This window comes from Mytilus edulis, chromosome 1, assembly GCF_963676685.1.
Source record: "Mytilus edulis chromosome 1, xbMytEdul2.2, whole genome shotgun sequence".
Classification (NCBI taxonomy): Eukaryota; Metazoa; Mollusca; class Bivalvia; order Mytilida; family Mytilidae; genus Mytilus; species Mytilus edulis.
This window is the reverse complement of record NC_092344.1, coordinates 39,351,303-39,376,131: the sequence shown is the minus strand read 5'-3', so window position 1 is coordinate 39,376,131 and position 24,829 is coordinate 39,351,303. Positions and strand designations below refer to the sequence as shown.

Here is a 24,829-nt window from a genome sequence, read left to right as displayed (position 1 = left end):
TCTTTAATTACAAATGTATTATAAATGAATTAATAGATTAAAATAACAAGAATTATACATCTGCTCTTAGAATAAAAGTTAACATTCTGATCAGGATCATTTAAATTCTTGCATATTGCATGTGGTTTTAAAACGCTGCGATGAAATAGACCATGAGTTTGAGGTGTTGTCTTTTACATGGTAATTTTTAAAAATAATATTCTGTAATGCAAAAGTATGAGCTATTCTAAATACAAAGGATTTTCTTATCCCAGGTAGATACATGTTGTAACTTAAGCCATATATTGCTTAACATTTTTGGAAATTTGTGTCATCAATGCTCTTCATCTTAAAGCTTTGTTTGGCTTTCTTTACTTTTTTGACCTGAGCGTCACTAATGAGTCGTATGTAGACGAAGCGCGCGTCTGGCGTATTGCATTATAAGCTTGGTAAAACTAATATTAACCATTTGCATGTCGTAATGTTGTATTGTATTGTTAATTTGTGTTTATCTCTGTCCTTAATGTTCTTCCATTTATTTGTATTGTAGTCCTGTCATGTAATGTTGTAATTTAATGTTATATTTAACATTGCCATACATGCGGGGGTTTAGCTAGCCACAAAACCAGGTTCAACCCACCATTGTTCTTAAAATGTCCTGTATTAAGTCAGGAATATGGCAATTTTTATCTTACAGTTCGTTTCTGTGTGTGATGCATTGTCTTTAGGGTTGGTTTTTTTTTGTTGCACTTGCGTGTTTCTGTTGTTTCGTTATTTTCCTCTTACATTAGATGTGTTTCCCTCAGTTTTAGTTTTCAACCCGGTTTTGTTGTCTCTAAATTGATTTTATGACTTTCGATCAACGGTTTCCTACTGTTATTTGTTTGTGTACCCCTTAATTATTAGAAGATAGTCAGAATGCAGGAATTTGTACCATTTATGCAAAAATTTCTGCGACAACACCTCTTATCTGAATACCCCCCGATAAGCAACTCTGCAAGGCTGGATGGGTTGCTACGCGACCGCTAATTATTCCAGCTGTCTCTTTTTATGTTTTGTAGGGTACGACCGGATCCTCTTGTAACTTTTTCTAGATAATTATTCCAGACTGTAGAAACCAACTAATTTTTTGATTTTTTATTTTTTTTGGAAATTGTACAATGATTATGTTATTTTTTCAGAATATTGATAATAAATCTCTGAATAAAATCGTGAAACAAAGACCAAATCAAGAAAAATCAATACAAATCATCATGTTTGTTTCATATTGCAGAACAAGAATAAGAACGAGACCACGTATTCAGGGATTTCCAGAAAACTTTTACTAAGACACTCAAGACAAATGCAGACTTCTCTAAGCACAACTTTTGGGAAAACCATTTATTTGTACACTCGCCGTCACGTAAAATTGTCAGAATGATTTTTGTCAATTGTTTTGTAAAAATCAGCCGTGTTCCCTCGAGATGATGTTTTTCAATTTGCTGAAGAAAAATCCTGTCCAAATATCCAAAACTGTCTTACCTTTTATTGTCTTTGTACTGTATAATCCTGACCTTCACATTTTTCAAGATTATTTACATTGTAAAACTGCCATTTATGTTTCTATGAGGATCTCTTATTTACATAACATTCGTTACTCTCCGGTAATATCATTGTAATTGATAATACAAGTGCCGCGTTTTTTGCATTGATATGATGAAAATATACAGCACGCGGAACTCCACGGCAATACTGCCGATAAAAATAATGACGGATTCCACCAACAAAATAATCTTGGATTATGTGAAGGTTCGGATTATACAGTGCAAATACAATAAAAAGTAGGACAGTAGTTGATTTTTGAAATGATATTTGATTCCGTTAATTGAAAACGTCATCTCGAATGAATGCGGTTGTTATTTTTAAAAAATCAACCAAAACCATGGTACCAATTTTACGTGACGGCGACTATTTATCTTTTTTCTAAATTTTACAGAACAATTCTTATAATAATTGAGAATACGGAAAGTGTACTTTATGAGAAGCAAGCGTATTACCAAAGTTAACCTTACCCCAAGATCTATTTAACATCTGAATCAGATAATAGAAATACATTTTACTTTGATCATATCCACATTGTAGAATTGATTGAATACTTTCAAATATTCAATCTATTTTGTCTACGACTGAAATCATGTCCGTTGCATATTCAGCACAAATATAAAGAAGCTATTTTGTCGTAACTACAATTTACATTCTCTCGCCCTTATCACAAGTGTGACCTGTCGAATTAGATTATTCACCGGATTTTTTAATAACACCAGCAACATCAAGGGCGCAACATGTAGAGCAGGATATGTTTACCCTTCCGGAGCACCTGTAATCACCCCTAGTTTTGTTGGGGTTCGTGTTGCTTAGTCTTTAGTTTTCCATGTTGTGTCTTGTGTACTATTATTTGTCTTTTTCTTTTCGATCTATGAGTTTGACTATCCCTTCAGTATCTTTCGACCCTCTTTTGTCACATTCAAAATATATGTTAGCACATTTTAGAATCAATTATTTCTTTATACTTTGGATTCATTTTCCATTATGTGTACTAATTTTCATGAATTGGAGAATCATAATATTTACGTGGATATATGATTTATTGGGTCAGTCTCTGCGCTGAAAATTAAAGAAAATTGAATCTTCGATTACCATTTAGATTTCTGGTTAAAATTTACACACCAAATTAAAGAAAGCTTATACCACCAACAATAGTAATGAATTTACAGTATAATGAATATACAAGATTGCATAACAAGTTATTACTGTGCATCTTGAAAGTATTTAGAAAATACTCATAAAAGCAAAACAAAATATTTTTCTGTAGAAAAACATGCACAAGGAAACCCTTAGGCAAATAACTATTGTTACAATTATGAGAGTTAAAAGAAGAATTATCCTGGAATGACAAACATAAAAAATTTCAAAAACAAAAGAGTACATTCACCAATCAAAACCAAATGAATTAAATAAGACAAACGTAAAACTTACAGAATATGCAGATAAGCAGCTCACTTATTAAAGAGACTAGTCGTGTTGTGTCTTATAAGAAAGAAGAAACATCGATTTTAAGTCGTATCGATGTAAGCTATGGAAAGTTAAAGGTGAAAAGCAATATAGAAAAGACAAAAGGAACATAAGTATCCTTAATTCGAACATAATTTCGGTATTGGCTTACTAAGGCATCACACCGTCCGTAAACATTACGAATTAGAGCTATTAGAAATCTCTTATTGGTGTAATTTGCATATAATCGACTGGGAGGCAATTTTAAAAAATGCACTTGATATGTAATATTTGCCCTTTTTGCGAAACAAAACACTTAGACAACGTGGAATAGAACTGCGTGAAGGTGAGAATTGTCTTTCTATAAGCAGTAGCTAGGTTTTTTTTAAATGAAGTCGATATATTTTAGTAATATTTCTTTTTATTAGTAATTTACTAGCAAGATTGAAAATTTCAACTGGCATTAATTGTTATTTTCAACTGTGTTCATCATTAACATATTTGTTATGGCCTCATAGTACAACGCTTAGAGTTTGAGATGCACATATTATCAATTTGCACTATTCCGTCCTAGTTATAAAGTTTCAGGGAAGGACCGCTGTCTCATGACTGAATTTGCTCTTGATTACAATGTTATCTCATAACATGTACACGTTGTTTGGAAAAGTATTGTTACCCATGATAGAGACCTGAGGGTATAAAAGTTACAAATATATATCACTTCAAAAAATTTACGAATTCCATATTGAATTTGTTGAACATTATAGAATATTTGTGTCACAGATGACCAATGATTTGCTACAATTGTCGTAGCTATTCTCTCATCCTCTTGTCCTTGATTGTGACATCACTGAACTTATTACAAATTCGAACTAACCGTGAGTAGCACAAATAATATCAACGGTGGGCGAACCTGTCTACCACTCTGGTGCATCTGATATCACACCCGGGATTCTTATGGAGTTCGTGATGTATAGTTTTTTTTTCCTGGATTTTTTTTTAGACTGTGTGTCAATGAGGATTCCGCATACACTTCACTGCATCATTTAATTATCATAGCATAATCGAATTCATCAGTCTACTCTTGTGAAGTCAAGGCTATAGAAAATAAATAAATGAGTTTATAATATAATACTTTGTAAGAATATTATTTGGAAAATATAATAAAGACAATACTGTTCTTCTTTATGTGTCAATGCTGAATTTGTTTTAACAATAAAACAACATGTGATGATCAATGATAATGCGGAATCCTCATTGACATAGTAAATAGTTACATAGAACACTTGAAACTTAATTGTGACCTGTGTGAATTTGTTCTCTTAGCGGGATTCGAACCTTTGCTTCTCTGAAGGTACACGAAGTACAATGGCAAACTGATCTGAAAGGTATACTATTTACTTGCCACAATAAATCGTTCTGTATTGCGAGACCACATCCTCTTGTTGACTTTTGTTAGATGTTGGTTTTTTGTTGTAGGAACCAGATTATTTTGTAATTGTTATAGAATAATTTTGTAATTTGAATTATTTAGAATAATGATAATTCAACGCTTAACAAAATCCTGCTTCTTTAGCAATGCACCAAGAAAATTATCAGTATAGAGAAAGCATTTGACAGATCAATGCATCTATATATTTATAGAAATTCTAAATGTGACATATATAAATAGACAACATAACAAGAAAGTGATTTTTAGAAAAATATGTTTTACTCTTACGAATGCACACTTCAAGACACAATACATCTTTTAAGAACATTATTTATTTGTAAATCCTTTCTTTCTTAATTTACAGATCCAGATCAATTCAATGTAAAAAAATGAGAATATGAAATTATGCAAGTATAATATCAGTATACGTCTTATAAAAAATAACACACACATATGAAAAGTAATTGCCCAGTTCATATCGAAATTGCTGAAACTATTAAAGGGACATTAGCTATCAAATTCATGTTCACCGAATTGACTCAAATTCTCATTTTAGATTTATAACATACAAAATCGTATATCCAAATTAAAATAAGTCTGAAATAATCTATTTACAATGCATGCACTTGATAATATGTATCAGTATTTCGTGTGTATTTTAGTCTAGACGCCATCAAATTAACAATCGAGATGGCCTCGAAAGACTGTCGACAGTCATATAACCCTATATAAACATAAACATAAATAGATTGCAGCCATGTGGCATTGAATTTGTCTGGGTCTGTTAAATTTCATGCTATAGGTTAAAACAATTAATTAATCATCGTTTTACCATTATAAGAATGCTTTTTAGTGTATTGCATTAGTCAATGAAATGATTCAGCTTTGTTTCACTTTCAATGTTAACATTCTTTTCCTTTTAATGCCTAAACGAACACGCCTATTAGAAGAAAAAAAATCAAAATAGTACTCCATAGTAAAACCAATCCCAATCAATCCCAACAACAGTGTTTAGTTTGTAGTAATTTGATCCGATGATACTATATAGATAGTGCGTGACATTTAAAAAAAAAAGTTTATTTATTTTTCTGACGGTCAAATTCCTATTTCTCAGGGATGACATCTCAGGATTTTTTTTAAATACACTATGTACAGTTCACAACGGGTAAAGGATACCAGATGGACATTCAAACTCACAGATCGAAAAAAAAACTGACAACGCCATGGCTAAAAAAGAAAAAGACAAACAGACAAATAAGAGTACCCAAGACACAACATAGAAAACTAAAAACTAGGCAACACGAACCCCATCAAAAACACTTAGAGGACAAGCAGATCCTGCTCTACATGTGACATCCGTCGTATTGCTCGTATTATAAAATAAAATGGTAAATAGTCTAAATCGGTTGCTTCCTTGTATCAAGGAAATCATTATATGAATTACAAGCCCGGTATCAATTGGGCGATATAAACTCCGTTTGCAGGCGCTGCTGGAATGTTGCTACATATAAATAGAAAAGTATAGGAACCTGAAATCATTCATTAAAACAATTCAAGCGGCAAACTCAAGCAACATGTGAAACATTTAAGTACATATGAGAATCAAAGTCGCGGAACTCTGGAAAGGAAGAACAGAAAATTACAAAATTAGATAAAAAGTTTTCTTTAATCAATCCCAACAATATTGTAAAGTTTAAATGAAATCAACCCAGGCATACTGTAGTTAGAGTACTATATGTGGAAAATAATGTTACTGTTAACGTTTAAAGTCCCGTAATTATAGACCTGAAAAACTGAAAATTTTGAAAATGGCCAGAAAGTTTCCTAATATCTAAACAAACAACGATATAGATTCAACGCTAAATTAAATCATGCTTGTTAAGGCGGCACGGTAGTATTTCCTGGCCCATAAGAGATAATGATAGCCTTTTAGAATTTTCACCACTTTCTAACACTTCAAAAATTTCTACATTCACAGTTAACTGAAGTACTTTCATTTTAATATTCAGAAATGAATTTGAATGTGTATCATGACCGTTTACTTTTTTTGCTATTTTTAAAAACCTAAGGCCACTAGTGCTTTCATGTCTTTTATCATGCAGTGAATACACATTTTAAAAAATTTCTCAAAAATTCATTTTCATCTGGTTGTAAAATTATTTCATATTTTTCTACACCTGATTCATCCCTCAGTTTGAGAAAGTGTGTTCAGTTGATACTGTATTTTTTGTCCAATCACACTGTTCAGATACATTGACTTAGGTAGGGTACACAAAAGAGCAACCCAAATTCTGGAATGCAAATACTACCGTGCCACCTTAACCAAGACATTACAAACTTGAAATCAGTCATGATACCTATGATGCATAGACTTCTTACTATGAAACATATTACAATAAAGAATACTAGTCTACACTTATTTCTTACAAAAAAAACCTGAAAGATTACACCCCTACCCCAGCTGACAGAATTTTAATTGTTTTTTCACCTAACCATTTTTACTATAGGAGTGAACAAAACCCAAATATATGATGTTTCAAATCAAGACAGAAACCAAACATGGTGATTCAGGAGGATTTATTGAATTGCCAACTCTATTTATAGTCAATCTGACTGAAAGAAACAGTTTAAGCACCAAATCATGAATGATGATAACAAAGTCCATTCCACATTTTACAGCATGCCTTACACTACTTTAAGCATTTCCAGATTATGAAGGCAACACAACAAGACTCTTTAGATGGCAGTTAGCTATTATTCAAAAATCTTTTTGACAGTACATGTACTAGAATATATCTCTAAGTTGACTGTTGTCTATTTCTCGTGTATGCATTAAGTTAAATTATGTCCCCTTACAAAATCAGTTTACCTTTATTGTGCTTTTCATTGTCAGAAAATAAAAATAATTAATAACATTTGCAGGAAAAATGAATAAACTATAAAATCTTGCTGAAATACAATCATAATTACATCCTTTGTCGAATAAAATGTCTTTTCAATGTGAAGAAACCCCTATTGCTATCTCTATTTCAATCAAATATGTATGGCACGCCGTTATTATATTCATTCAATTTCGAGATTTTTATTTAGTTAAATAAGATATCTTATAAACTAATTGAGATATCTTAGTAACAAAATGAGATATCTTATATATTAATTGAGATATCTGATTTATTAAATAAGATATCTTATTAAAATGTTTATAAAGATATCTTATTAAATATATAAGATATCTTATTTAAAATATAAGATATCTCTATTAATTTATAAGATATCTTATTAACTATATAAGATATCTTTTATATAGTTAATAATAGAGATATCTTATTTACTTCATAAGATATCTCCATAAGTTAATAAGATATCTCTATTAGTTTATAACATATCTCTATTAATTAATAAGATATCTCTATTAGTTTATAAGATATCTGTATTAATTAATATTATATCTTATAAAGTATGTATTTAAAAGATATCTTTATAAAGAAGTAAGATATCTTATATACTTTATAAGATATCTTATTAATTAATAGAGATATCTTATTAACTTATAGAGATATCTTATAAACTAATAGAGATATCTTATTAACTTATAGAGATATCTTATTAACTTATAGATAAATCTTATTAACTTATAGAGATATCTTATAAACTAATAGAGATATCTTATAAACTTTTAGAGATATCTTATTAACTTATAGAGATATCTTATTTAATTGGTTATAAAAATATCTTATTTAATATTTAAGATATCTCCATAAGTTAATAAGATATCTCTATTAGTTTATAAGATATCTCTATTAATTAATAAGATATCTTATAAAGTACGTATTTGGCACAACTTTTTGGAATATTGGATCCTGAATGCTCTTCAACTTTGTACTTGTTTGGCTTTATAAATATTTCGAATTGAGCGTCACTGGTGAGTCTTATGTAGACGGAACGCGCGTCTGGCGTACTAAATTATAATCCTGGTACTTTTGACAACTATTTAAACCACTGGGTCGATGCCACTGCTGGTGGACGTTTCGTCCCCGAGGGTATCACCAGCCCAGTAGTCAACATTTCGGTGTTGACATGAATATCAATCATGTGGTCATTTTTATAAATTTCCTGTTTACAAAACTTTGAATTTTTCGAAAAACTAAGGATTTTCTTATTCCAGGCATAGATTACCTTAGCCGTATTTGGCACAACTTTTTGGAATTTTGGATCCTGAATGCTCTTCAACTTTGTACTTGTTTGGCTTTATAAATATTTCGATTTGAGCGTCACTGGGGAGTCTTATGTAGACGAAACGCGCGTCTGGCGTACTAAATTATAATCCTGGTACTTTTGATAACTATTACCTGAATAAGAATGATTAATTGTTGATCGTATCAGTCAACGAAATGGTTCATCTTTGTTTCACTTTCAATGTTGACATTCTATGTCTGTTAATGGCATTGAGGTATCCCCGTGTAGACAACAGCATTACTTATGTTGGCAATAATGCTGAATCATTTATCTTTATCTTGTTTGTCATCGGCAATCGATAACAATGATGTTACGCTCACTCATTCTGTCAGAGTATAGTTCATGCATGTCCATGCGAACAAAAAAGAATGTTCAAGTAATAAACATTAAAATCAGCACACAAGGTTAAGTCATCTACTAGTTATTCGTATTATTTGATTTATTTGTTAAGAACCTGTGGCGACCCCATAGTTTAAATGTCCATAACAAGTATAATGTGATAATTCAGCGTTACAGAGGAACGTTCACATAATCTGACCCACTCAATTGATAACATGAGCTCGTCAAGAAAACGATTATATTATATGCGTAAATAATCTCTAGCTACGGAATTAAAAGTAAATGTCACATGAATACAGATTCAATGAGGTCGAATTATTCACTGGCAAGTGAATAATTGATCAGCGATGTTTCTTAGCTTATTTTGACAAAATGTAACTATAGTGGCTGCTAAAAGCGAATTATTCGTTCTCTCTTTCACTCACATTAATGATTGAACGAACAAAAATCTTTTTTATGTCTCTTAACTTATGCCTCTTTAAAGGCTAGAGAAGTGCAGCATTTTTCTGACCAAAAAATAGACTGTCTAAATGTTTGTATATGACATAAACCATGCCTGTTACAGAATAAATGAGATTTGTACTTGTTATCATATTCGAAGTATGTATTGAAACATCTTAGAATTAATCATTTCTTTAATACTGTGGATTCAATTATTTTCTTGGATACCAATATTCGTGGATTGAGGAAAACAATGTATTTTCGTGAAAATTTAATTTTACTTATTTTGTCAAAGTCTCCATATACAAGTCTATAAAAAGTTATTCTTCTTTGAACATATAAATGTATGATTAACATTTACCAACAAAATCTGTTGCTGCTCACAAGAAAGCTATTAAACCAAGAATTCCAAATGGTGAAGTTGAAATCATCCAATCGTAAATTTTATGGACGCCATTACGAGATGGTTGATAGTTATTGAATAACCATTTCTCAGATGATATCGGATATGTTCCTTAAGTCCTAACTACAATCCACATCCCTTTGCACGAATGTGACCTACCGAATTATACTATTAACCGAATTTGTAATAACAGGAGCAACACGACGGATGCCGTATGTGGAGCAGGATCTGCTTACCTTGACAGATCACATAAGACCACCCCAAGTTTTTTGGTATTGCTTAGTCTTTATGTTTCTATGTTGTGTCTTGTATTATTATGTGTTTGTTTGTCTTTTTCCTTTTTAGCCATGGCGTTGTCAGTTTGTTTTCGATTTATGAATTTTACTGTCCCACTGGTATCTTTCGCACCTCTTTTACTGATTAGTTAACTAACTTTTTGAAATTAGCAGTTAGATACTGCCGACGTGATATTTTTAACACTTTTCTTCCATTTTCACGGAATTTTAATGAAACTTTGACAAAAGCTTTGTCATTATAAGTTAAGAGCAGTTTCAGCATAAAAAAATTAATATCTTTTTTCCGAATACTACTATTACTAAGACATGAATCAATTTTTTCTGAAATTAATACTTAAATACAGTCTAGAGTTAAACATCAATACCAAGTGTGACGTCAGTTCTCTTCCCAGTTTTTTATTGATCCAAAGTGAATTTTGGTGATGATTTGTTATAAAAAATTATATTAGGGTTTGTTTAAATATTTTTACATGCTAGAAAGTTAAAAGTCGGGAAAAGGGGGAGGTTTGAAACAGAAGTGCTGGACGCATTATTTTTAAGAACTGCTGAGACGTTTTAATGCCCTGAAAAAGTTAAATGTGAAATAAAATTGAGAATGGAAATAAGGAATGTGTCAAAGAGACAACAACCCTACTAAAGAGCAGAAAAGTCAAAGGTCGCCAATGGGTCTTCAATATAGCGAGAAAATCCCGCACCCGGAGGCGTACTTCATTTGGCCCCTAAACCAAATTGTGTATTAGTTCAGTGATAATTGACGTCATACTGAAGACTGTATCGGAAAACATAAACTGATTTTTTTTAACGCGTTCTAAGCTTAAATAAGAAAGATGTATTTCTAATGTCTTACAATTATGATTCACCATATAATAGCTATACTAGTCCAGTGAGATCCTTGATTTCCGTCGTTAATTGTACACAGGATATTTGAAAATTGTAAAATACTAATAAGTTGCAGTTTGCACAAGAATGTGTTTTATATAAAGCATGCTTTACCAAGAAAACTCTCTATTTTAAGAAAATTGATACAAAAACTAAGTCATATATAAATCCTTACATCTTATTACAAATGTATTATTTGTAACTTGCAGTTGGATTTAGTACATCACAAAGGTAATATTTTCAAGTTTATAATTACATTAGTTTCAGAATGAGTTTGATTTTACAAACAGGGATATATCATGTATATAGATCATAACTATCATTATAGATATTTATTGGTCTTTACATGTCTATTTTACGGAGAAATCAAGTGTTAATTGTTGTTGTGGTCTGTTGTTCTGTCCAATATTGGCAGTTTCTGCTATCCTTCTTTGTGTTTTTCTTTTTACAAAGACACTATTTCTATAACTGATCTCTGTATGATACAAATTAAGAATGCACATCATACATTTCAAAGCTATGCTTGGCGAAATATAAAATTAATTAGAAAATTAATGCAGGCGACTTGCATTCTAAATCACAAAATGGATAAAATGCATGATCAATAATTTAATAAAATATATGAATAAATCTATTTATAGTGCAACTATCTAAACATGCTAAATATAAATTAATAACATGAATAACGTAACAAGCTTTACTAATGACTTTCAGAAAATCAGAAATTACACAATATACTGCATATGTGTAGACAAACAAATGAATGCAAAATAAAAAGGTTTCAAAACAAACTGCAGTCCAGAATTTTCAGTAATCGAAACATGTGTGTCGCCTAAACATTCTAAAGCTATACCACGTGGACATGGTGGATGATGAAATAAAAAAAGATTTTGTTTTCTTTTAATGTTATTAGATAAATTTAAAAATGTAGTGGACGCACATGTTTTTAATCCTGCCGAAACGATCACATTGTTTACTCGCAGAGTCTGTCAGGACGTTATTATAAAACTTAATATATCTTAAACTTATCGAAGATATTAGGCTATTTTTTTTTTATGCGACACACGCTCGTTACATTATCATTCTTGCGCTCGGATATAAAAAAAACTAATTCAAAACCCCTACGTGTTTTAAAAAGTGCATAACGACAGTTCACTATACAACATATATGTGAACAAGCATGCAGTAACAGGTAGAAAAAAAATTGAGACAAAGTATTGTTTGTCTCTTTACACATATTACACTTGAACTCTTACAACAGTTACTTAAATGAAAACAAGCAATTTTGAAGTTAATAACATCAACTTTTCAAGAACCTTTATTCTTTATTGAAACTATAAATAATATTCCACGGAAACCCATTATCGTGGTCACAAAATGAAATGAATATATCCAATTTGAATCCTCAAAAAGCACAGTTGCAGTACACTACAAACCAGTAAAAGTCTAAAATTGCCTAAATCTGTACTTGACTCAACTGATTTTTAATCGTCCAGTCTGAATTGGTCTGAATTTTACCTGACATTTCTCGACCCCAGCCTGAACCATACTCGACTATACTGACTAGTAATTGACCCTTATCTTTGCCATTGCAAATATATGTAGTTGTTGAATATGTTGTTGAGGTTAAATTATGTTTATTGTGAAATTTTGGTTTAAATGCTATATCGTCTTTGAATGCAATTTTAGTTTCAAATTGTTGTTGACATTTCTAGCCTGGGGGGAAACTGTTGTTAGACACATTTCCTAAATTGATGATATACAATAGATAGATACAAAAAGTTATTTAAAACTTGGTCAAATATGGTTCAGACTATGTCGAGTATGGTTCAGACTAGGTCGAATATGGTTCAGACTATGTCGAGTATGGTTCAGACTAGGATGAGCATGGTCAAGACTAGGTTGAGCATGGTCCAGACACGTTTAAAATGGTTTAAGTACTGGTCGAGTACAAGTTCAGACTTTCAAGTATGGTTCAGATTACAGTCGAGTATCATCAAGTAAAGTTCAGACCAATTCAGACTGGTCGATTACAGATACAGGCAATTTCAGAATTTTACTGATTTCTAGTGGTATGAATTAACTATATCTGTATATCTTCCCACTTTAAGCAAAATAAAAAAATCATTGCTGAGTAAACATACCACTGAATGTATTTATTTTGTAGGAATATGACAGTTAGTAATGGATGAAATCGCTAAAATAGGTAAAGCTGTAGCAAGCGTGTGCAAAGAAGATGACAATAGAAGTGATGATATAATGATGATGGCATCGGATAGTAATTGGGATCAGTTCTTAACACCAGCTCCGTGTGCTATCGCTTTGTTGGGAGATTTGATACTGATTTCTGCCAACACAGACTTTAATCTTGACGAACAAACACACAGAGATGGCTTTAAGAAACCCCGGTATCCAAATTCATTCCAAGAATCATTAGTTCAAGTCAGCAATGCTGGATTGAGTGCGTTTAATGAGGCCCATACAAGTATGGATCAAATTCGTCTTCATAGTGTGGACGTAGATGGTCAGGTTAAAAATGCCGTTAAATTACTAATGCAGGGTACACCGGAAGAGGTGAAGAGAATGTTACCTATTTCACTGTCTAAAATACAGAATATCGTTGACGAAAGCTTACTGCTTGCTAAAGCCAGTGAAGATCGATTTGTTGGAGTTATTGAATTGGAAGGAGAACTTCTTGAAGCATCTACTAATACAAAAGGAGTTAATGGTAAAAAAACTAAAGAAAAAGAAATAGCAATTGAAGTTGCAAGAACAGAGTTTAGAATGAAAGAAATAAAAAAAGCGCAATCAGAATTTAAGGAGGTGATTAATATCCTTCCGTTAGGAGGTGATTTAATTGGAATCGCCGTTTGTGAAGCATTGATGGAAGGAGTACGTAATATAACTACTTTTCCAAGCAAAATGTCAGAAGGGGTAGTCTTTCTGCAGTTACAGCAGCGATTGAGAATGCTCGCTACAAAGCGGAACTAGCAAAAGAAACCCTGCGAGATGCAGAACGACATCAGGAAAAATTAGCTAAAGAACTATCAGAGTCCAATGAAAAACTGACAAAAGTTTTAATGAACATGACAAAACTTGAATCAAAGGAGATTGATTTCGCTACAATTCGTGAGACATTAGTAAAGGGCATTAATGCATTATCAGAAGTAAGAGAGCAATGGGGGAAACTCGTCCATTTCTTTCAGCTGTTGTCCAATCTAATTAGAGGTTGTCTGCACTCTTCTCTGACGGATTTTGTAGAGCAGGCAATAATAGGCCGTGAAATACAAATGACGAATGATGATGCACCATTATCTAATAAATTAAGGGATGTCATATTTGAACAGGCATCAAAGGCCAGCCAGGTTGCTTATAATGTGCGTACAATTACTGGAACATATGTTCAAATATCTAATGAACATTTGATGGACCGAATCACCTGCCTGGGACTCTTAGTAGCTCTGGATCCGAGAAAAGATGAACTTGAAATAAGAAGGAAACACGAGGAACTACATAATGGATGTCAAGAGGCACAAAAAACTATACTCTCAATTGTAATGAATGCAGGTAGGTTAATACTATTCTAGAGTAAATCGGCAATTTTTTTTTATTCATAAAAAACTCATTGAAATTTGAAATGATATTGAATTTTAGTCTAGAAACTTCCATACCCAGAACAAATTTCGATTATTCCTTATATCATCAAAACTTTTAATTTCTGGTGTCTCAGACCCGACCCTCCTTTTTTCCAATTCAAAGATGGTGTGTAAATTTTCAACTTCAAAAGTCAATGCATGAAAATAAAGTTGTATTTGGTTGACAAAGATGTTATCTTTCTTGTAACAGCTGTTTATTTTTTAAAATAAGCCCTTTTCTAATAATAAAAATAAGATAACCGAACTGATAATACAAGTCAATTTTGAAAATGTTGTATAAATCCTTTTGCGGTGACATAAAACACTGAAATTATTCAGATCGATTATTCCCCTTTTATACGGTGTCAAAATGGCGAGAAGGAAATAAACGACATTTTCATGACGAGAACTGAACATATTTAAAATGTGAAACATTTTTTTTTCATTTTTATACTTGAATGTGTTTATAAATCTTGAAAGAATTACGGTACATACGAATGTCATGAGAGAAAAAAGAATACTCTATCGTTATACTTTGTAAGAGCTTTCATAACCCCATGTTCATTTCTAACTCTACAAATACAGTAGCAGCAGCAAATTTGATAGATATTTTTTTTTACTGTAACGAGTTGAATTTACAAAAGAAAATTAAGGATTGGTGTACTAAAAAACGAGATCACGAACGGCAAAAATGTCTTTCTAAAACAAAATGATAATCCTTAGGGTGTAACCATTTAACTTTAAAAAGGGGGGTAGGATTTTTTTCTTAGTCAGAACAAAATTATTTTGTTTTTCGTCGCTTACAATCAATTTTTTTTTAATTTAACAGTATACGGTATGGGGAAATTTGCAACCAGAATAATATTTTTTCATCAATTGGGGATCAGAATATTAAAAAAAAACAAAATTACACATTTAACCAGCACTAGTGCATGGAAATATGAAGCCCCTTCTGTCAAACTTATTTTTCATGAGAAATATTAATCGGCTCAGCGCTTTTAAAGGTTTTTTGAATGTTTTTCTTAAAAAACATGTTTAAATAGCTCACTGAAATAAGTATGGATCAGAAAACTGTCACATGATATATGTAAATGGGTATATATTTTTAAAACGGTATCGGCTTTTATATAGAATTTCTAGAACTATGTTAAACATGATAAGCATGCATCATTCATTAATTGCAGTCTTTTCGGTATAAAACATTTTAATTAATAAAATTAATAAATTTGAAAACAGGTCCATGTATTGGTCCAGGATTTAAAACAGAACAAAAAACAATACTAGGTCATATACATGATGTAGGTAAATATGAGCTTATTTTCTATTGTTATAGAAAATAATAAGAAATTTCCTTTAACAGATGAAACAATGTGTCTATTCAATAAAGTTGTATGCACGTGAAAGCCTTTACTTCTTGGGTTCTTTATGAGTATTATTTGGCTATTAAATACAAAACGGGAGGGATTATGCTTCATATTCATATGATGAAGACATGATCTTCCAATCAATTTAATTGATGTCTGGAGCTGGAATGTCAGTAACTGCTAGTAGTCCTTTGTTAATTTATGTATCATTGTCATTTTGTTCTTGTTTTACCTATTCTGACATCAAACTCGGACTTCTTTTAATGTGTGTATTTTTGTATAAAATTGAGAATGGAAGTGGGGAATGTGTCAAAGAGACAATAACCCGACCAAATAAAAAACAACAGCAGAGGGTCACCAACAGGTCTTCAATGTAGCGAGAAATTCCCTCACCCGGAGGCGTCCTTCAGCTGGCCCCTAAACAAATATATACTAGTCCAGTGATAATGAATGTTTGTTTTCTGTATATTTTCTGTATTGGCTATAGGTATAGGGGAGGGTTGAGATTTAAAAAAAATGTTTAACCCGGCCATATTTTTGCGCCTGTCCTAAGTCAGGAGCCTCTGGCCTTTGCCAGTCTTGTGTGATTTTTAGTTTTAGTTTCTTTTTTATATTTCGGAATTTAGTATGACGTCCTTTATTACTGAACTAGTATCAATGTGTTTAGGGCCAGCTGAAGCACGCCTCCGGATGCGGGATTTTCTCGCTGCATTGGAGACCCATTTGTGGCCTCCGGCTGTTATATGCTCTTTGTTCGGGTTGTTGCCTTTGTCACACATTCCCTATTTCCATGCTCCATTTTATATTGTCTATTTTGAAATAAAAAAATAATATTCCGTTCATTTTAAATAGTTTTCTCAAACTTAAAACCAAAAGCATTGTATATGTAACATTAAACTGATAATCCTTATCACAATGCATACAATACTTTCTTGAGGTTTTCCAATAGATAAAAAAAAAATAGAGATCAATTGTCAAAATAGATAAAGAGAATAAACATTTCCCATATTTTAAACTCATTCAACAGAATGCGGTATATCGTGAGACAACTTTTGTTATTTGTGTGGTTTGGTTGCTGTCTAATTGTTATCAACTTCAATTATATCTAAAAGAGGGACGACAGATACAAGACGGACAGTCAAAGTCATAAATCGAAAATAAACTGACAACGCCATGGCTAAAACTTAAAAAGACCAACAGACAAACAATAGTACGCATGACACAACATAGAAAACTAAAGAATAAGCAACACGAACCCCACCAAAAACTAGGGGTGATCTCAGGTGCTCCGGAAGGGCAGGCAGATCCTGCTCCACGTGTGACACCCGTTAAAAGTTGCAACGGTTTTCAGGAATTATAATTACTATTAGTTTCCTTTTCTCTACATTTTCGTCTGGAAATTCTTATCTTTAGGAAGTTTATTCTAACTTTCCCGAAAAAGTTTATCTTAATAATCTATCAAAACAAGGAAACACAGATCGAGATCAATTAAAGGTTACCTTTTAATATGAAAAAAGAGATGAGGAATAATTGCAAATAAGACAACTTTCCTCCTGACACCAAATGAGATGAAGTAATCAACACTAGTCAGGTTTCTTTGTACTGTAAAAAAATAATGAGTTTGGAACAGCAAACGGCATGGGTTTTTTTTTGGAATAGAATTAAGGGTGTTCCAAATTTTATCTTTTTATGTGATTGGTTTCAATATAGGTCGTTTTGAGAATATGCAACGGTGATTAAAAGAACGTAAAAATACAAAGAAAAGATTATCTTAAATAGTATTACACAAAATACTGATAGCGATCAAATTCCTAACACTAAGTATTTTGAGGAGTTTAATCACATGCATCGTAAATTCAAGATCTATGATATAATGCCTACAAACACATCCGCCATTCACATCTATGTTTAATACATAAAAACACATTTAGTTATACTAAATAATAAAACATGCTTTCAAACATAAAGAGAGGTAACTACACTTAACAATGCGATCGGCAAGCTTTTTCAGCATAAATATACTGTATTACATTTTCCTTCTATTTATTGCCGGATTCCAATTTTCGGCAAACGTTTTTGGTGGGCCCCTCCTACAATTACCCCTTTTTTACATCCTGGATTAACCAATGATTAATTCCTGTCTGTCTCTCTAAACATGTAAAATCATAAACGATACCAATTTTTCTGACCAGACGCGCATTTCGACAATTGATTTTCCTCCAGTGGCGTTCGAGGCCATTTTTTTCTAAATACAAAACCTTATACGAACGTTTAAGAGCTGAAGAAGACAATTATTTATAAATTTACTAAGGGCTGTCAAAGAAAAACAGAACACACAATAGCCGTAAGAAACTCGATGAGAAGACAACCAACAGACTCTAAAGCACTACACAGAAAAAAATAACAATTGAAAACCAACCAAAATACGAAAATTATCTAAAGCGCACCAGAAGGGTAAGCAAGTTGTACTCCGGTAATGGCACCAGTCGTGTTTATCATGTCCAAAATGTCGACCCAAAAGAATTTAGAACAAAAGTACGTAAAATATTGTTTTAAAATACACTCGGAAATACGATAATAAGTATTAGATAAAATGAATTTCATACTAACACATGTTTGTTTTATTACATCTTTTCCTTACAATTACAGGCAAAATGTCAGTAGTGCAGGTCAGGATTCATGAGAAATATAAATACAATTTTGAAAAAGTTCTAGCATACCTGTTGAAAGGTCTGGAACATTTATCCGTGTTTATTCAGTACTTGAATGAAATAAATGGTGGCAGGTGTAAAGATGATGACAAATACATAGCTAAAGTCCTGTTTCCTTTGATTGAAAAGGCAAAAAAGGAATTTGATGAAATGTCTACATACGCTGAAGGTTTATTACAACAGATAAATTCCGACTTCGAGCGATGCGTGGCTGATTTGAAGGTAAATAATGACAAGTTAAAGGAAATAGATTCGAATCTAAATGAGTTGGAAAAAGAGTTACAGGGTACAAAGAAATCTGTAGACAATGCCAATGATCAATGTAGAAGAAAAAGAGAAGATTTGACCGCTGCCGAAAACACACTCTCGGATGCAAGGCGTAAGCTCGAAGACGCAAAAACAACTCAAGCAACAACTTCAACTGCTGGAGTAGCAACGACAGTAGTCTCAGCTTTCCTTACATTTCTTATTCCACCCCTAGGTTTAGCTGGTATGGCAGCCGGTGTTGGAACAGGAATTGTAAGCGGCACGGCCCTTGAAGAAGCAGTCTCGTTGTGTTCAAATAATTGTAGTTCTGCCTGCAGTGAAGTGCAATCGAGTGAATCAGCACTGGAAAGGGCAAAACATGCTAAAACTGAAGTAGAAAACAAGTTGGACAGAGCAAACAAAAAGAAACAACAAACCAAGACCCAAATGGAAGACGTAAAATCTGATAAAAATAGACTTGAAGAATATCGAAACCTTATAATAATATTCGGTGAAGATTACAAGAAATTTAATCGCCAACTTTGCGACTTTTATGGCAAATATAAGATCTTAAGATGCGAAACTTCTGGTGGATATTCACTTTGTATGCTTCAATCGCCAACAAAGATGCTAGGCACTTCTCTCTCTTCTTTGTGTAAATGCGTGGCAATCCAAACATTGTGTGAGCAGCCTATCCAAGCAATTATGAGAAAACACCTGCTTCAGATTGAGTGTGTAAAATGGCAAACTGATGATGAATGTTCGGATATTGATCATCTCATTTAAGTATAATCTAAAATTGTAACATCTTTTTATCTTAAACTTGGTAATTCAGAATGCTCATAGAGTTTCACAATATGAAGATAGGAATGTTTTTATTGTATTTAGAGTGTAAATTAAAGTCACAAATATAGTATACTAGATTATCATGTCATTAACATTTTGTCGATTCAACATTGCATCATGAACATTATGACAATTACTTATCTACAAATAAAGCTTGTTAAGATGTTAAATTAATAAACATACTTTATATACTGAATTACTTGAAATACATAAATTAACAATATACAAAGAGAGATGAAAGAGAGAGAGATATATACATCAATAAAAATGAAATAATTGCGATGTTTTTATTATTGCGAAAAATGCGACAGGGTTATAATCGCAATAATTCAAACTCGCATTTTGAAATATTTTATATGAATTAAACAGGATTTGTTTTTCATGTCGCGAAAATTAAAATCGCATTATAGCCTAAAATGAATAAATCGCAATAATAAATGCACGCAATAATTTCTGAATTTACAGTACTAGAATGTGCTGTATGAATAAAGGCAACAGTAGTATACCTGCGTTTAAAGTCATAAAAGAGGGACGAAAGATACCAAAGGGACAATCAAACTCATAAATCTAAAACAAACTGACAACGCCATGGCTAAAAATGAAAAAGACAAACAAACAACAGCACACACGACACAACATAGAAAACTAAAGAATAAACAACACGAACCCCACCAAAAAACTAGGGGTGATCTCAGGTGCTCCGGAAGGGTTAGGTTGATCGAAAAAAACGAATCCAGACTACAAAAAAAAATAAAATAAAACCAAAGGAAACTCATCAACTATAAGAGGAAAACAAAGGATGACAACACAACGTGACAGAAATATAGCACAAACACATTGAAGAACACTCTTCCCAGAGAAACGTACAAGCACATTTTATAATTGCGGATATAACATGCCAATCACAGAACAACAACGAACATGTTTCATCAAAGAAAAACACCACAAACAATGACGCACTTACGTAACGAACATGCAATTTTAACGTTTTCGTTTTTGATTATCGCTTGCAGTTTGCTAACAACACATCGTTCTTTGAATTACTGAATATGAAAATAAGAAGATGTGGTTGGATTGCCAATGAAACAACTATCCACCAAAAGATCAACGCGTAATGTTTCAAGAAAGGTGATACATGTCATCATACAGGCTTCAACAATGAGCAAACCCCATTACAAGTAGTGAGAACTCTGATTGATTACTGTAACAAAGTTCAAAAGAGAAGACGAACTACCTTATTTTAGTTAATAACAATAAAAGAGAAGAAAAAACGGCAAACGGCAACCAGGCTTACTAACAAAAGCGATGATATTTTTTATCGTTATGACCGTTCGTTTGTTTGTTTCTGTCTGTAATTTGTATCTACACTGTTGAAAAACCTTTCTTAATTGTCCGTTTATAAACTTTGAAAGTATACAGAACAAAGGATTTATCTTACTAAGGCAAGATTGACTTAAGATGAATTTGGCTATTTGTTAGATCCCTTTTGATCATATAGATCTTCAACTGTTTCAGTTCTTATACGTCCTTGGCTTTCAAATATTCGGCGTTTGGAGTTACTAATGGAGAGAAATACGAAAAAGCGCTTCGGGGATCGATAACTCTGCTGGTAGACTATCAGTTCCCGAGTACTCAGTAGACAGTACTTCGGTACTGATGTTATTTATATAACAATCCTTTCAAAATTTGTCCAGTTATAAATTTTGACATTATAAAGAAACTAAGGTTTCAAGTTCCTCAGGCAAAGCTGATCTTAGATGGATTTAGTTATACATCCTTGGCTTTCAAATATTCGGCTATGAGTGTTCATGATGAAGGTAAATCCCAAAAAAGAGCGTTAGACACACGAAATTTATAATAGACGCACGACATTTATAACGTGTTGGTTTTTTTTTTTTTTTCTTAAATCGGAAATTAAATGTCACTTTAACTTTCGCAGAATCTGTGATTATTTATAGAAATGTGCGCTTATTAAGGATCGGAGCAATTTATTTATGCGGTGTTCTCAAAGGTTTAGTTTCGACTTAACGAATTCGTGGAAGGGCGGGACTAAACTCATCAAAGATACCAGGATTAAAATTTGATATTTACGTCAGACGCGCGTTTTGTCTACTAAAGACTCATCAGTGACGCTCATATTTATTAAGCCAAACAAGAAATAACATCCATTCAATTCAGGGTCCACACGCTCTAATCAAAAAATGATTAAAAGGCCAAATAAAGTATGAAGTTAGACAGCATTGAGGACCAAACACAGCTATCGTAATCTATTCCTGAGGTAGAAAAGCCTTATTATTTCAAAAACTCAAAGTTTTGTAAACAGTTAATTTATATTTATAGACATATCAATGATAAGTCTAGTCAACACATGCACAGTAGTGCTGACTACTGGGCTTGTGATACCCTCGGGGAAATAAATCTCCAACAGCAGTGGCATCTAAGGCATTCCGTTTCGACACCTCCGTCAACAATTACAGTCTGCTATTATGTCGGTTTTAAAAGAACAACTAATGGCAAGTCAATGTTAATTGGTATCCCGTTCAATGGGTATTGGCGCATCTCATTGTCATGGACATTATTTTGCACCCCACTCTCATTCATGGTTCATTGATTTTTTTCATAGTAAATAAAATAAGTAGTTTTGGGATGATTCCCAATCACAAAAATAAATTGTTTAAATAGTTATCAAAGGTACCAGGATTATAATTTAGTACGCCAGACGCGCGTTTTGTCTACATAGGACTCATCAGTGACGCTCATATCAAAATATTTATTAAGCCAAACAAGAAATAACATCCATTCAATTCAGGGTCCACTCGACTCGACTATATCCGATGTTCCTAGGTTAACAGCGCAATGTGACTATGCATGATACCACTAGATCACAAGTGATTATTCAACGTTACATTTAAATATCACTTTTAAAGCGTATATTTGTCAATACATGTCAATAAACTGTATTTATGTCTTTTTCTTATCTAATGAACAGTTTAAAAAAAAAGATGTGGTATGATTGCCAATGAGACAACTATCCACAAAAGACCAAAATGACACAGACATTAACAACTATAGGTCACCGTACGGCCTTCAACAATGAGCTAAGCCCATACCGCATAGTGAGCTATAAAAGGCCCCGATAAGATAATGTAAAAAAATTCAAACGAGAAAACTAACGGCCTTATTTATGTAAAAAAAAATGAACGAAAAAAAAATATGTAACACATAAACAAACGACAACCACTGAATTACAGGCTCCTGACTTGGGACAGGCACATACATAAATAATGTGGCGGGGTTAAACATGTTAGAGGGATTCCAACCCTCCTCCTAACCTGGGACAGTGGTATAACAGTACAACATAAGAACGAACTATAAAAATCAGTTGAAAAAGGCTTAACTCATCAGATGGACAAAAATAAATTTATTTGGGGTTTAATATAGCTTTTAATATTTTTTAATTGTTTTAAATTATCACAGGTTTTTAGTCTGTCTATGTAACCAGGTTGTTTTTGGTCTTATAATAAAATAAACACCTCATGATCAATGGTTTCGTTTTATTGTGTAATATATGAAATGACACTGCAATACAAATACAAATAATCAGTACAAAGAAAGATAACTCTATTCATTCTAGGTGACTATGCCTAAAATACAATACTCAAATATCCACTACTGGACAACTATGGTTTTTCATGTTATTTACAAACAAATCTATATACATAGAATGTTAACCATGGGAAATATTGTTCTCATCACAAATTACACATTTTAACCTTAAACATGTTGTATTCTACCAAATATTCTTCTGAGATCATTATATTCAAATTAATAACATTGAATTAGTACACATAAAGCAAAGTGTACAGTAACATAACACAATAAGCTTATTAAAACAAATATTAAAGCCATGCTCAGAATGTTAAGCAACAAAACACACATATAAACAGAATACAAAACCTACCATGTATGAGGTACATAGGTCCTGTATTTACAATATGGAATCTTCTATTTCTACATGACATACGAAAAGTATGGTTCAAATAACTGTAATAAAAGTATTAACATAACTATTTGTGTTTATAGATTACGCATTAAATTATCCAATCATTTAATAGTTAAATATATGTCTTATTTGAACATTAAGTTTGTCGACGCCTGCGCTCTATGTTTCCTGGTCCTTTATTTGGTTGAATTCCCGCTCAGTTTGTCAAATTTCACCAAAATCCTTTATCTTGACCTTTTTGGGATGTAAAAATCAACGTCTTAGACTTAAACTTTGACAAAAACAGTTCTGTTTAACTTTCTCACATGTATTTAAGGCAACTTAAAACATTTATTGGCTTGTAACTATGAACTTAATAATTGGGGCCAAATATGGCCCTTACCGAACTTACTCCTTTACTATTGTATCTCTTACTATTACTTCTTTTCACTAAACTGAGTTATTCATATAATTTTACTGTTTATGGCTGAAATACTTACAAAATGCTTTACTTGACTGTGTCAATTTAGTTAAACTGATTTAAACAATATTTAATATACTTTTATATGTTTTTAACTATTTTATACACCTTTTACTCTGAAATCATTCATTCTGACCATTCATACAACATCATCTATACAATCCATTCATATCAGTATTTTAGTATGAATGTGAAATATTAAGTAGAGAAAAACTGACCTTATAACAGAATAAAAGATATCATAAGCGAGTCCCGCGTGTTTTGACCAATACATTCAGTTTGGCCATGCTATCAAGCGTGACAGCACGGATGTTTACAGCTCTTGAGTAGAGTGTGGTTGTAGTGTCTAAAGTAAAGTAGTTTATCATTGTGGAAGTAAGTTTTTTTTTAAATCTTTGTTAAATGTAGTTAATGATTTCAATGTACTTTGTTGATTACAGCTGGTTTTTGTGTTTAAATGCTGTTTTTATAATTAATGTACTTAAATTGAGTTTGCGTCTGCATTGGTTGAAACGGGTATTGAGAACTG

General features: G+C 32.2%; 1 protein-coding gene across 1 annotated transcript; it reads left to right on the top strand.

The window, feature by feature from the left end:
- Positions 1 to 11,036: 11,036 nt before the first annotated feature.
- Positions 11,037 to 20,033, top strand: LOC139512361 (myosin-6-like). Its single transcript, XM_071299943.1, has 3 exons — positions 11,037 to 11,266; positions 13,203 to 14,602; positions 18,684 to 20,033. The coding sequence occupies exons 2-3, from the start codon at positions 14,116 to 14,118 to the stop codon at positions 19,775 to 19,777; spliced, it is 1,581 nt and encodes a 526-aa protein (XP_071156044.1). The 5' UTR covers positions 11,037 to 11,266; positions 13,203 to 14,115; the 3' UTR covers positions 19,778 to 20,033.
- The last annotated feature ends 4,796 nt before the right edge of the window (positions 20,034 to 24,829 follow it).